At 37.4% G+C, this 13,368-nt stretch overlaps 1 protein-coding gene across 10 annotated transcripts in view; it reads right to left on the bottom strand.

Moving 5' to 3' along the window:
• USP34 (ubiquitin specific peptidase 34) overlaps nucleotides 1-13,368 on the bottom strand; it is a 112,014-nt gene that overhangs the window by 34,590 nt on the left and 64,056 nt on the right. For all 10 annotated transcript variants that reach the window (XM_041474106.1, XM_041474112.1, XM_041474111.1 and 7 more), the window contains exons 29-42: nucleotides 12,953-13,162; nucleotides 12,218-12,343; nucleotides 11,357-11,479; nucleotides 11,157-11,240; nucleotides 10,750-10,836; nucleotides 9,728-9,928; nucleotides 8,305-8,387; nucleotides 7,170-7,210; nucleotides 5,312-5,436; nucleotides 4,014-4,166; nucleotides 3,075-3,179; nucleotides 2,522-2,577; nucleotides 2,294-2,414; nucleotides 883-1,066 (exon numbers count right to left, since the gene is read on the bottom strand). In XM_041474106.1, coding sequence (XP_041330040.1) covers nucleotides 883-1,066; nucleotides 2,294-2,414; nucleotides 2,522-2,577; nucleotides 3,075-3,179; nucleotides 4,014-4,166; nucleotides 5,312-5,436; nucleotides 7,170-7,210; nucleotides 8,305-8,387; nucleotides 9,728-9,928; nucleotides 10,750-10,836; nucleotides 11,157-11,240; nucleotides 11,357-11,479; nucleotides 12,218-12,343; nucleotides 12,953-13,162 — 1,699 coding nt within the window. The remainder of the gene's footprint in view (nucleotides 1-882; nucleotides 1,067-2,293; nucleotides 2,415-2,521; nucleotides 2,578-3,074; nucleotides 3,180-4,013; nucleotides 4,167-5,311; nucleotides 5,437-7,169; nucleotides 7,211-8,304; nucleotides 8,388-9,727; nucleotides 9,929-10,749; nucleotides 10,837-11,156; nucleotides 11,241-11,356; nucleotides 11,480-12,217; nucleotides 12,344-12,952; nucleotides 13,163-13,368) is intronic.

The following is a 13,368-nucleotide window of genomic DNA, read 5'->3' as shown; positions in this document are numbered from 1 at the left end:
AAACACTGATTGTTAAAAACAAATGATTGCACCTGGAGAGACAGAGGCAACCTCAGCAGCAGATAATGTGCTCATAGCAAACATAAATATCCAATATTTTCATAAAATATGTTCTTCATAATATTTCTTCTGAGCACAGGAGACCTTGGAAGGCCCCAGGCATAAGAGAATAGAACACAAAGCATTATTATGATCAGTTTTCTCTTTTGCTTGCTGAATTTTAAGGCACTAAAAATCAATTGCACAGATTATAATAAATTACAGAACCTCAGGTTAGAGAAATTTAAACTGGGCATTTGAAAGGAAATCTAGCTAAAGCTAAAAATGCATAATGAGGATTTGCAAACCAAAGATAAAATATTAACTAGCTTGAAATATTGGTGATTTCCATATTATACATAGGAACTGTGGCTCCAAAAGGCAGGAAGCATAGAAGCCAAGAGGCACAGCAAAACTGCTTTATGCAGATACCTGGGTACAGACTGAAGTCAACTGCAATGATACCAGAGGCTCTGAAAACATGAGAGGGCTGCTCAGAACTCCAGTACCTCCATGTGGTTTCTACACTTTGGTTTATGTATAAATATTTCATGGGTCATGTTAGAAAGGAAAAAGGGAAATGAAAATCCAGCACAAGAGGATGAAACGTGTAAAATCTAGTGTTACCTGTGTGTACCTGTCATTTAAGAGGACCACACATTCTAAATACTAATATTTAAAAACAGGTGATATGGAAATTATTATGGGATTTCATTTGGTAAGTGAGCAAAAGATGCCAACACTGGTGTGACACTACTCCAGGTGATGGGACAAACAGCAGAGCTATGAAGTGGAATTCCCAGAGCAGAGTTAGTGGCCACAAAACACTCCCAAGGCTCTTACACTGCATGTGCTGTGCCATGACCCAGTTGTGGAGCAGCCTGTAGTTCTCCACTGAGCCTTTCACCATTTCCACCAGCAAGTCATAAGCAGCAGCCCTGGAGGAGTGGGACTTGCACTTGGGCTGTTGTCTGTCCTTCAGACTGGGCAGCAAGAACAGGAGGTTGAAGATGTCCCTCAGAAACTCCTGGAAAACAGTTAAATTGGCACACTGAGCAGCCTGAATGTATTCTTAAAACATGAATCATATCAGAAATTTTCTAGGAACTTCTGAGACTTTGTGGACCTCTATCATGCAGAACTTTCTGACCTGAATACAAGTTCTGAATCACAAATGTCAACAACTTACACTGCATAAAGTCCAACGTAACTGTATTACAGTCTAAAGAGGAACATGCCAATTAGAAAAGAATAATAAAGTATGATTGGTTTTATGATTGATAACTTGACAAACCAGACATGGATTTTCAGTAACTTTTAGGACTAGTTTCTCAAGCTTTTCTTAAGCTTTCCATACATCCAAGCTACAAAAACCTGACCTTTGCACACCTCTATTTTAATTTCCACATCCTCCTCCACACTGCATTCTGTGAACTGAATTCTTACTCTAATTTAATCTGCAAGCTCTCCCTAAGTTAAATACACTTATCCAGTAGAACAACAGAAGCAGTCTTTTCAAATGCTGTCAGCAATGTCACATTTGGACAATCAAATTACCTTCAGGGCTGTTTTATGGCAACAGAATAAACAGACAAGAGAAAAACAACATCATTAGGCACCAGGGCCTATTCTTCAGCTGAAAAGGCCAAATAATAAGTTCTGTAGAGCCTACAGAAAAAGAATCAATCTGAAGTTGTTTTTACACACAATTTACCCTTTTTTTAAGACAATGCAGTTCTCAAAGATAAAATAAATAGTTTTAATAGAAACAAAACAGTTTTAATATAAATAAACAGTTTTAGGATAAATAAAATAGTTTTTTAGCAAACTTTCCCTGCTTCACCACTTTTGCACCTTACAAGCACAGGTGGAATGTAATAATCTTATAACAGATCTCTGCCACTGCACAGGTGTGGAACTTTAACTGTTAATTTTAGATCAGACTGCCCAGGATCTGGTCAAAGTCAGCTGTTGTTAAGGACTTAAACCAGTTAATGCTGATCAACAGTAAAAACATTTAAAGACAATAAATGAAAATAAATAAAACTTCAGGGATGGAAGAATTCTATCCTGGAATTAGACAGAAAGGGAAGGAATTATATGTGCTCCTTGTCAATAAAGGAATATGTGTGGGTTTGTCCATCATCCTAAGGCTAGAAATATGACAAACTTTCACATACTGAGCCCTGCAATTAAAATGTGGTGAAAAAGGCACTACTTTGATCTCTCAGTGGTCCTGCAGTGCCCTCCTCACCTGGCCTTCCCGAGAGAACTTGAAAGGTGGTTTGTGCTTAATAACACTGGTGGCAAGGCGCAGCAGTCCTGTGAGCCCATCATCCTCTACGTTCCCATCCTGATGGTCCAGGATTTCCCTGCTGGATATGCACACACAGGGAGAGAAGGAATGTCACAGCTCTGCCCCACTAACAATGAACCCAGTGCAAATTCCAAGGGACACTGCTGGGGACATTGCAAAGCTCACCTCCGAATGCAGTCAGCAAGGTGCCTGGCCAGTGCATCCAAATCAAGCAGGGTTGTCTGATTCAAAATAAAGAAAATGGAATACAAATGGGAAAGAATTATGGACTTCTTTTGGAGGAAATGTTATTACAGCACACAGAAAAACAGAGATAATTAAAACTCATTTTCAGGCACGCTCTAAGGTAAGTTTTCTGATTTATGCTAAGTGGCTGTTAACTGAATTTAACTCTTTCAGCTTTAATCAAATACTTGATTAGCTCCTCCTTGGAAAACACTGGAACTATCAACAGTGTAATTACCACAGATAATTACACTGTTCCCATGTCTGTGACCTTCAACTAAGTTCACTTTGTGTGTTACAACAACCCCCCTTTCTTGACCCTACAGAGTCACTACCTGAAGCTTCCAAGAGCTACTAAATACACATCAGAGTAAACTGAGAGATGGAAAACATCCAAGAGCTGCTCACAGCAGTCCATCAGAGCTTAAGAAAAAATGTCTGAAGACAAAAATTAAAAGCAATAAACGTTGGTAAGAATGCCAGGCAAACCTACCTGACTTGCATCTTTGACATGAATGTTATCAATCAGTTTGCACAGCAGCCAAAAATACTCCTTACAACCAGGTCGCAGCACAGTTTCCTCTTCATAATCCTCTATCTGTGGAAAGAAATTGCTTTTGTTCTGAAGTAGAAGCCAAAATAACTGTATTAAAAAAGCACAGTGAAGCCAGTAACTGTGTTACAAGAGAATTGCTTTCTTCAAGCCTCTAAGGTAAGTATAAGAACAATGTATTTTACAATGGTAACAGTGTGTGCTCTGTTTTTCTTCTACAATATTTATTAATTTTCTTGAAAAATTGTCAGGATGTTCTGCCAGACCTGTAAAAGATTTGTAGAATAGTGTGGAATTCATCCCACCCACTGCAAATCACAAAAATATTCAGGATTAGACTAGACAAAACATGAAAAACTTGGGCTGATTTCAACTACTAAATACATTTCTAATTTTAAACTCTCCTGAAAAACAGATAAATATTGCAAAATGATCAGTAGATTGTTTTATTTTAAATATTTTTTAAAATATCTGTGTATGTGAACACTGAAATTTAAGAACAAGAGCACTTCCCAAAAGCTGTATTGCATTTCTCCAGGCACAGCCAAGCTGTAAATTACTGCAGTGCCACAGTTTCACCATTTTTGGAAAGTTTCTGGAAACATCTAAAGCAGAAGTCTTCGTATCTCTGTGTATCTGAAACAGTATGTCAGACACAACAATAATGTCCTACCATGTTTAGTTTTTATATTTTATGTATCTATATTATATAATAAGTAAAATTCTATATTATATTAAATTATATACTTTTATATTTTTATTCTTTACTTTTTAAGATTTTTTTTTTTTACTTTTTAATATTAATTTTAAATTTTTTACTTTTTTATATTAATTTGAAATTTCTTTTTGAGAAAGCCTTATCAGTTCTCAAATTCTTACCCTAATTGGTTTCAGAGCTTGAGCATCAGGGAGAAATTTTAACAAGGTTGATGCAGCCAGCAGCAGAAAGGAGCGATTGATTGAGTCTCCCCCATCCAGGCCAGAGAGAGACAATTTGTACAAACCATTGCAGGACTCGTGGCGAACTGCAGTCTAGGAAAAATAATGAAATTACTTGATTACAAACATTCTTTGGAAGATTTTTTTCTTTTGTATGTTTTTCTTTCGTAGGTACATAAATTCCTCTCATAATATCTAAGAGGTTATCAGGGTTGAATGTGTCTTTCTAAAACGGGGATTACAAATAAGGTGCATTTAAACTGCTTACAGAAAAATGCAAATTATACTATTGTAATTAAAAAGATTCTTTGTGCCCTGTGTCTCAAGTTATGTATTTTCCATGGGAATGATTGCAGTGACTAGAATAGAAAATATCACATCAGGCAAATGAAGGAAATCTATGTGAATCCTGAATTTACCCTCGCTCTTTCATAAGTACTAATTAATTTAATTTCACTAGAAAATCTATTTTCTTCTTCCTTTTATTAAGAAAAATATCCACAGTGTAATGAAGCTTTGGAAGTTTGCACTCTCTCATTTCCAGGGATTTTAAGTGGAGCCAGGCTGTAAGCTTTTTCTGTGCTTGAGTAATAAAACAACAGATAAGAATTATCCCATCACGTCCACCTTGCACCTTTAAGTGATCACCAGCAAATACAGAAAATTCTACTGTGAATATAATTGATGCAATTTTTAAGCCTTTAGTCCATTGAAGCCTGTAGACCATCTTCAGTCTAGCTTTAGTAAAACATTAGTCTAGCTTTAGTAAAAATTTGGTCCAGCTTTAGCAAAAAAATTAATTAAAGCTAAACCAATCTTTGGTCGTGACAAAGATTTTTGTATCAATTCTCATTCACCTCATTCTGTGATTCTAATATAGAAAAATAAATAGTAAAAAAAAATTCTAATAATGCAAAAAAAACCACAATGGGGAATACATTTCAGCTAATTCAAGTCAGGTGGCATCACCCAGAAATTTCAACAAATTACCCAGAAATTTCAACAAATGACAATGAAAAAATGAATTCAAACAGAAGCCAAGGAGAAAGGTGAGAGTTTAAAACTTGGTTTGCCACTGAGCACAGGTGCCACCTTGCAGTGATCACTTCTTACCCAGCACTGCAAGGAACTGAAGCACATCTTGCCACTTTTAGCAGGAAAACACTTGTTCTGGATGGAATGGCAGCCCAAAGGTAATGACACTAATTAGGAATGCAGCAAGCTCCCCATTACCATACCTCTGGAATAAGCAGGGTGAGTTTCTTGAGCCAGTCTTGCAAATGGTCACTGTCAGCCAGACTGGATTTCACCAAGGAGCAGCAGTGAGCCCAGCTCACCAAGAGCCACATGGAATAGTGAGTGACTGCAAGAGGGGGAGAAACCCCACTGTAAGCACAGCAAAGGCTTCTTCAGCCCAAAATGACATTTATTTCAGTCACAATAACAGGAAAGAAAAACATTTCTTGTCACTTAGGATACAGAAAACCTCAGAGTTTCACCAACATGTTGATTAAATATTGACCACTGTACTGATGATGACCATCCAATTAGATTAAATATTACCAGTGAGGGGCACAGTATTTTCCTAAATCTCTACTTGACCTGTGAGCTTGTGCTTTGCAACACATCTTCACATTTATTTGTGTTTTGTACTGATTCCTGTGGCCATGTCTGTGTTGCCTCAAACAGAAGTTCCATTGCAATCATCCTGCAGCCCCCAAGTAACTTTGGAAATTCTCAGGTAGTGTCTTTGCAATGAAATTAGAATGAGAATTTTGCAGTGCTTCAGACTCCATCCAGTGTCACCTTTCCTCTGGTAATAAGGCCAGCATGCTTTCCAGGACTACACTTTCAAATACCCCATTTTTGGAAGGAATAATCAACAGAGAAACTGTTCTTCATCTTTCATTATTTAGGAGAGAGACTGCCAGCAGCAAGAGCCCAAGCACAGACCTATCACATGAATGGCAGCAATTTCTTGGGCCAATATCTACTGGGATTTATTTCTAGTAAACAAGGCCTGAATACCCAATTACAGATGTGTCCAAGGGTGCCCAGAACAGCTTTTTATGGGATAGGACCCCACCTGTTTTGACAATGAAGCTTTTCCTCGTGGAAAATTTTTAAAAAGCTGATTTTAGAATAGGGTCTAAATTTAATTTTACAGGTGCAACCACAGTTTATTCTTGGTAACCCCCTCATCTTCCACTTGACCTCCACCTGAATTTCCTATTTTCTTTTTTGCAAAGTGTTACATTTTGATAGGATCCTGCCTGCATACCTCTGCCATTGGTTATTACTGCAGGATAAACTGCAGTGTGGGACTTGTCTGAATTTGCTGCTCTCCTCATTGATGCAACCTGAGCTGAAAATTCTCACATGGAATTTCTGCCACAAGCCCAATAAGAAATGTTTTGGCAAGAGGGAAGCAGCTGAAAAACTGAGTAGAAGATGCTTCCAACCACTGCTCCAGCTTCACTCCCGAAATAAAACTGAATTTTCTCCTTTCCTAGTCTTGGATAAAGTTTGGGGATGAGGGGTAGGAGCAGGAATGGGGGAAAATCCAGATGGGATTTAGCCGGGAAAGAGGACTGGGAAAACCTCAATGAGATTTCAGCCAGAAACAGGAGCAGGAAAAACCCAGACAGGAATTCTCTGGGAAACTGGATTTCACCTGGAATTGGGCTTGAAAGAAAACCTGACAGGATTTCTCCTGGAATTAGGACTGAAGGAAAACCAGACTGGATTTCACCTGGAACTGGGATTGAAGGAAAACTGGACCTGGATTTCTCCTGGGAAGTGGCTCAGGGAAAAACCTGGACTGGATTGCACAGAAAATCCAGATTGGGGGGGCAGGAAAAACATGGAGTGGATTTCCCCTGGAAAGTGGTTTGGGGAATAACCACGACCAGATTTCACCCTGAATCCAGATTGGGGAAAAAACCCAGACTGCATTTCACTCAGAAACCAGGGATATTTCCTTGGAGTAAAATGATTTTCCAGCATTCCAATGGTGGAATAAATCCAAATAATAAATTATCACCAATTTGCCATCCCTGTTATTAGTTCCTGACACAGCTGTTTTGCAGCACTGACCTTCATGCCTTGACCTGTGATCAGACTGAGCCTTCAACACCCTGATGGGAAGAAGAGAAAATAATCTGAATTTTATCACAGAACATACCAGATTAGCACTCAGAAATACAAGTACACACAAGGCACAACACAGTTATACTCTTAAGCAACCACTTGGAAAATCATTCATCTTAAAAGGATTCACTGCTTGCAGTATTCAAAAATAGCAACAACAATAAAACTATGAAAATCTTCCTCACCCCCATAAAGCTTTACTGACTACAAGATTAAAAGCCAAGGAGAAGTACCCACAGCCCCTTCTTTATTTTATCCAAAACAGAGATGTCAGAGCTAATAACTGACCCACACAGAAGAAATCTAGTTTTCCTCATAAAGGAACCACACTCTGAATAAACATTTGCAAACTTTAAATGTTTATATTTATTTACTTCCATTTTCATTAATTACAATAAAAGGTTATGAAATCAAAAATATAGCATATAAAATTTTTTTAAATTTTTCCTGCAACTCAACTAGAGGTCAAAGTTAAGCACACTTGCATACTGGAAATGTTCTGAATGCCCTTAACAATGTTTTAAAAAGATGGTAAAACAACTATCCATCAGTTGGAATCAATTCTACAACACCAATGCAGCAAAAACCTGACGTCCCCAGCATCAGTCTGCCTGCCACAATGCAGCCTTACACAGAATTGCTTTTCTCAGGACAAAAAGGCAACAGGACCAAAATCTCCAATAGGTCAGAGTTTGCCTTCAGTATCAGCAGGATGGGAAAAATAAGTCAAAAGTGACAGACAACTAAGCAACATGAAAGTGAATTTATTTTAATTTCTCCTTTACGCTGCCTTGAATTTAAGAATGCTCTGGAGAAAACGAAGAAGGGATTTTGGCGTGAGAATTTACCTCATTTATAGTTTATACATCCATGCCTTACACCCTGACCACAGAGTCCTCACCCCTCTCCTCTCTGCCACTGCAGGAGGTGACTAAGAAAAGCAAGTCCACACCTCTGGAGCTCAGTGTCTGTCTGGCTGTCAAGGGGAGCACAGCTGGAAGAGCCCTGGGGTCCTGACTAAAGCAGCGATGAAATGCGCACACTCGATCAGCTTTATCACAAAAATAAGAAGATATTGTACCTAGGTGCCAAGTTGTCATATGTATAAGCAACTGACATAAGTCGCTGAATCAAACTGGTTCCCTGGACAAGTACAAGAAACACCTTTAAAAATTGAAGTCAAAAGAAAAAAAAAAAAAAAAAAACAAGTTAATAAAACAACAAGCTTTTTGATCTGTTTTTTAATTATACACACTGTGTGAATCTAAATAAACCCACCTGTGCAGAGGAGGAAGGGCCAAAGGCAAGTCACAGCATCTTCACAGTTAACAATTTACTGGTTTTATTAAAGCAGAGCTAAAATCCCATGTTTCACTGACTAGGTCTAGATGCTAAAATTTCATTCTCTAAAGAAGACAATTAAACTGAATAGGAAAATCAACCATTTGTTCAATCCTTTTAGTAAAAACACGGTATGTTTTTAAAGCATAAACTACTCACAGCCTTTTAAAAACCTTAAGTTTGAGGAGACAGGGCTGAGGATGAGGTTGGACACTTAAATTTTGTCTATCTCTGTGATCAACACATTTTATTGACTAACCACTTTCTTAAAATATTCATCTTTAGCAAATCTGACAAACTACACAGAATTTTAAAATCCAAGTCTGAAGAAAATCTCTAAAATATTTAAATATCAAATCCACAGCAATCAAAAATATTAATTGATTGACAACTAAAAAATTTAAAACCAGTCAGAGAAAGCAACAGCACCATTTACATGTTCAAAAATTTCATACATGTGGTAAGTTCCCTGTATGACAGCAGCCCTGGTGATTTAGGGATTTGTTTTGTCAAAAATGACTGGTATTTATAGAATAGTTAAGGTCTTTCCAGGTATAACAAAAGGGACTCCAGCTCAGAGCTCAGACCTGCACTTTTTGGCAGTCACAGCTGGTCCTGTGCCCAAGAAAGTCAATTTACACTGCATGTTCCCCTGATGCCAAAATATCCCATGTGCTTGGCCTGCCTTAGGAAGTCAGCATGCAGGAATCTGGCAGGAAGGTTCACAGCTGCAGGTGAGCTCACACTCACTCAGATATCCCTAATAAAGTTATTTCAGTGTTTACTAAAGGAATCCAACATGGATTTAGCGAGGACAAGGGCAGCTCATGTTATAAATACAAGTTAATAATAATAGGCTATTGTAAAAAAGGACTGATCAATTCAGGAAACAAACTCTAAGAAACAGTGACAAAGCACTGGAATTCTGAATTCCCAATTAATGTGTTCATCAATCACCAAAAAACACCTTTTGGTTGCCAGGTTTAAAACTATTCCAATACTTTTCTAGAGAACAGCTAAGAGATCAATTATATTACTGAGATCAATCAGTACTACTAACTTTTCCACTGCAGGATTTTATTACTAAAATAAGGACTTCACATGTCCTCCTTTAGCAAAGGAGTTGTTTGCTAGAGCTCACAGAACCTGTGTGTGTCTCCTACCTCTGTCAGCCGGGGGATGTGGAGGCCCTTGACGTGGTCGCTCGTTGTCTTCCTGGACTTGCCCGGCCACGTCCTTTTCCTGTGGCTCTCTGCTACCCCAGACCAGGCAAAGACATCGTGGTAAGCCAGATCCAGGTCTGAGGGATCCACTGCAAACTGGCAGATCAGCTTCAGCAAGCAAGCAAGACAGTCCAGCTGCCACTGGGGAGGGGAAGGAAAAGAAATCTTCAGTTTTGAGGGATTTATTTTACATGTAATTCAATGCCTGCTATGGAATTTGCAACTCAAAACTTCAGCAAGGTATAAAGGAGAAAAAACCAGAAGTAGCTTGAATGCAGCTCAAACTAATGATAGAATAATACTGAAAAAGATGATTATTAGTCATTCTTATAGAACATGTTCATTATTAGCACCACAGGCACTATGCTAGTTGTCTCACTGACAGCAAGGGAAAATGGTATTTCTTGACCTCTTAGACAAGGGAAAGATAATTAACAGATTACTGCTTTTAACACAGACAAAACTAAATAATTCTCCAAATAACAGCCTTCCCTAAAATAAGCAGAAAAAAGAGCAAAAATAAATAAATCCTCCATTCTTGTTTGGCTACTTTTGACTTCTTTAAAGAAGTATGATCTGTTACAGTAACATCAATGCAGTTGCAATCATTCCTGAGGAAGGAACCCAAGTTTTTACCCTCTAAGGTTCCACAAACCACAGTTTTAAGTTCTACAATTTTAAGTATAGACAACCCTCCCCAAAATCCATAGGGAAAAAGGAAGGGTAGTTTTAAAACATAAAAAAGCAGAAGTATATGTATACTTGCTTTTTTAAAATAAGCTCTTCCAGCAATATAAAATATTCCCAAAAAAAAAGATGCTACTACATAGACTCTGGTGATTTCAATCAGAGAATGGATCTATTTCACAACAGAAAAGTAACTGTAACCAAGGCTCAAAGTATTAAAAGTCTTTACAAATACCAGGAATTCTTCTGGAGAGAAAGGGTCAATGAACACCTACCACAGTCCACGATTCCTGTTCCTTAGGCTCTAAGATTCCAGAATTGAAAATTTCCAGTAACTGTTGGAGCCCTCCAGCAGCAACAAACTGTAAGTATATTATGGAATCAATGAGAGAAAAAGCAGATACAGACATACCACTAAGATCAGTTAGATACCAACCTAAGCTTTATAAATTAATAAATAAATTACAAATTATTCAGCTGGATATTTTATGAGAACAAATGAAGTAATTGTACATGGCTACCACAAATTTACAAGCCTGGTAACACAGAAAAACTTGCAAATGTTACCCCTAAATTTGAGATAAAAGAGTTTAGGATAGATAATATTTTAAATGGTTTTTAATTCTACATTTCTCTTGAAAAATTGTCTCAGGTGTCATGGAACACTGTAGGAAAAACAAACCTTGCAGCTCCATGTGTTTTTACTGTTTTCTATTTGATCTTCACTTGAATCATCTGAGTCTGGGTAAAGATCACTGTAACTGCCCTAAAGATAAACAAGATTAATTGTAAAAACAGCTCAAGAATTGTAATATTATAAAATAAATCATCAAGATATGCTTTGGTTCAGAGAAGCACAGAGGTTCTGTGCAAGAAAATTACCGTAGATTCACGTCTTATCCTCCTGTTGGGCTTCCCCAAAGCTTCAATAATCTCCAGGGCATACAAAAGTTTATGGGCACTTTTTATTCGCAGAAGGTCCTTCCAGCTAAAGCCATCATTACCCTTAAAAGATGAAAAAAAGATAGAAAACAATTAATACAATTATTTGTAATGTTCATCTATCTAAAAATTCAGGGAGAGGATTTTTCAAGTGGCACGGACAAATTATTTGGGGTTTAATTTCATCTGTTATCTGAAAATTAGACAATTTCAAGCAGATTTCTATACATGATTAACAAGATGAATAATGAAAAGGCAACATTATATGGTAAAATAGACACAATTTTACATTAGAGGAAAGCAAGTGTCACACTGTAACCAAAATTTTGATGCATGTGTGCATAAAAAGCTGTAATATCTAAAATCTGTTAGGATGCAATTTTAACCACTTTTTCAAGAGGCTGAATAATATTTTCTTCTGCAGGACAAGAAATCAACTGTGCTTCCAAGCAACCCATGCTATGAACTGAAGAACAGAGTAGAAAAGTATTCACTGTCACAACAGCCACAGTGTTAAAGCCAGGCTGCAGCTGAAGAAACTGCTCTTTCCATCCAAGCAAAAAGATTGTGATCATTAGTCCTGACTACTCTTTTAATTTATAAAATAAACTTTGAAAATAAATGATAAAAAGAAACTTTGGGAGCTAAGCTGGTATATCTGTTTAGTTTTAGATTTATTAGGTTTGCTCTTGTCTCAGCACACTTAACAGATTTACTACATTACATTCCTATTTGTGGAAATTTCAACTAAAGCACAGGATGCTAAAAAATTCAAGTATAATAGAGAGAAACTTTGTTCACCTGCTCATCAGAAATATTCTGGAATGCCTGCAGCATATTAGGGCACGTTGGTAGGAGCATTAAGAGTTCCCAGACACGTCTGGATAAGTTTTCTGCATGGAGATGGAGCTCTTCACACCTTGCACTCTGACAAACCAAACCAGAACCATTCTTACTGTGAACTTCTTTGAGAAAATGACATTTCAAAGCCCAGAAATTTATTTATTTGTAATTAAGAAGCTGTTTCCTATCTAACAGCTAAATCCATAATTAGGACATGATACTTGAGGTCTCAACTTGCAAGAAACTAAGTTACATAATCTTTAAATCATATCACATATTCTGAAATATTTAAATGCAGATAAAACTTATAAATAAATTACAAGTTCAAATGTACTATATATGATTTAATTTCCCTCAAACTAACGATGGCATACAGGATGAAGCTTGGGTTTTTGCAATAAAACTCTACAAATCTCTTTTCAAGCCAATCCCCATTATGAGTCACCACATCTACTTAATCAATATTTTTTCCTAAGAATTGCTTTTATAACTTCTACAATATTTAGAACATTCCAATGTATCAGAACGATATCACTGCAAAGAACAAAGGAGAATTACAAAAGATTTTAGCACGTGAATGAGCAGGCAATAAACATCTCTAGCAATTGAACAGAGTAGACAAAAAATAGGAAAACCAGACCCAATGAAATAGAACTTAAATGTAATTGTTCCAATAGAATTCCTCTGAATTACCTCACTATCTTCCATAGCCACTTCTCCAGAAGGAGGCTTAAAAGAGGCCAGCATCTCTAACAGATCAAACAGGGTGGTAAGATGAGGTTCTTGCAGGAGTAAGAGCATTGGAATGTTGTCCTTCTGAGGAGGAGGTAGGCAGGAAGCTGGGAGCTGGACACCTTCACCTTTGCGCTCTCTCCTGGGGGCACCGAGGGACACGAACACCATCTGCAACAGAGACAAGACTTTATGACAAGCCATGGGATGTTTTCACAAGGGTCAGAATTAAAAAATTAAAGACATATTTTTGTTTTGTAGTCAAATCTTGGCTTTGCAGCATTTTCAGCAAGTGCCACAAATGAAGTTTGGGTCTGCTTTTACTTAAGCCATTCAAACCCCAAAGTTTGGGTTTGCTTTCACTTAAGGCATTCAAA

This window comes from Pyrgilauda ruficollis, unplaced genomic scaffold, assembly GCF_017590135.1.
Source record: "Pyrgilauda ruficollis isolate IOZ18807 unplaced genomic scaffold, ASM1759013v1 scaffold31, whole genome shotgun sequence".
Classification (NCBI taxonomy): Eukaryota; Metazoa; Chordata; class Aves; order Passeriformes; family Passeridae; genus Pyrgilauda; species Pyrgilauda ruficollis.
Note: the sequence above shows the minus strand (reverse complement) of the source record. Positions and strands in the feature narration are given on the sequence as shown.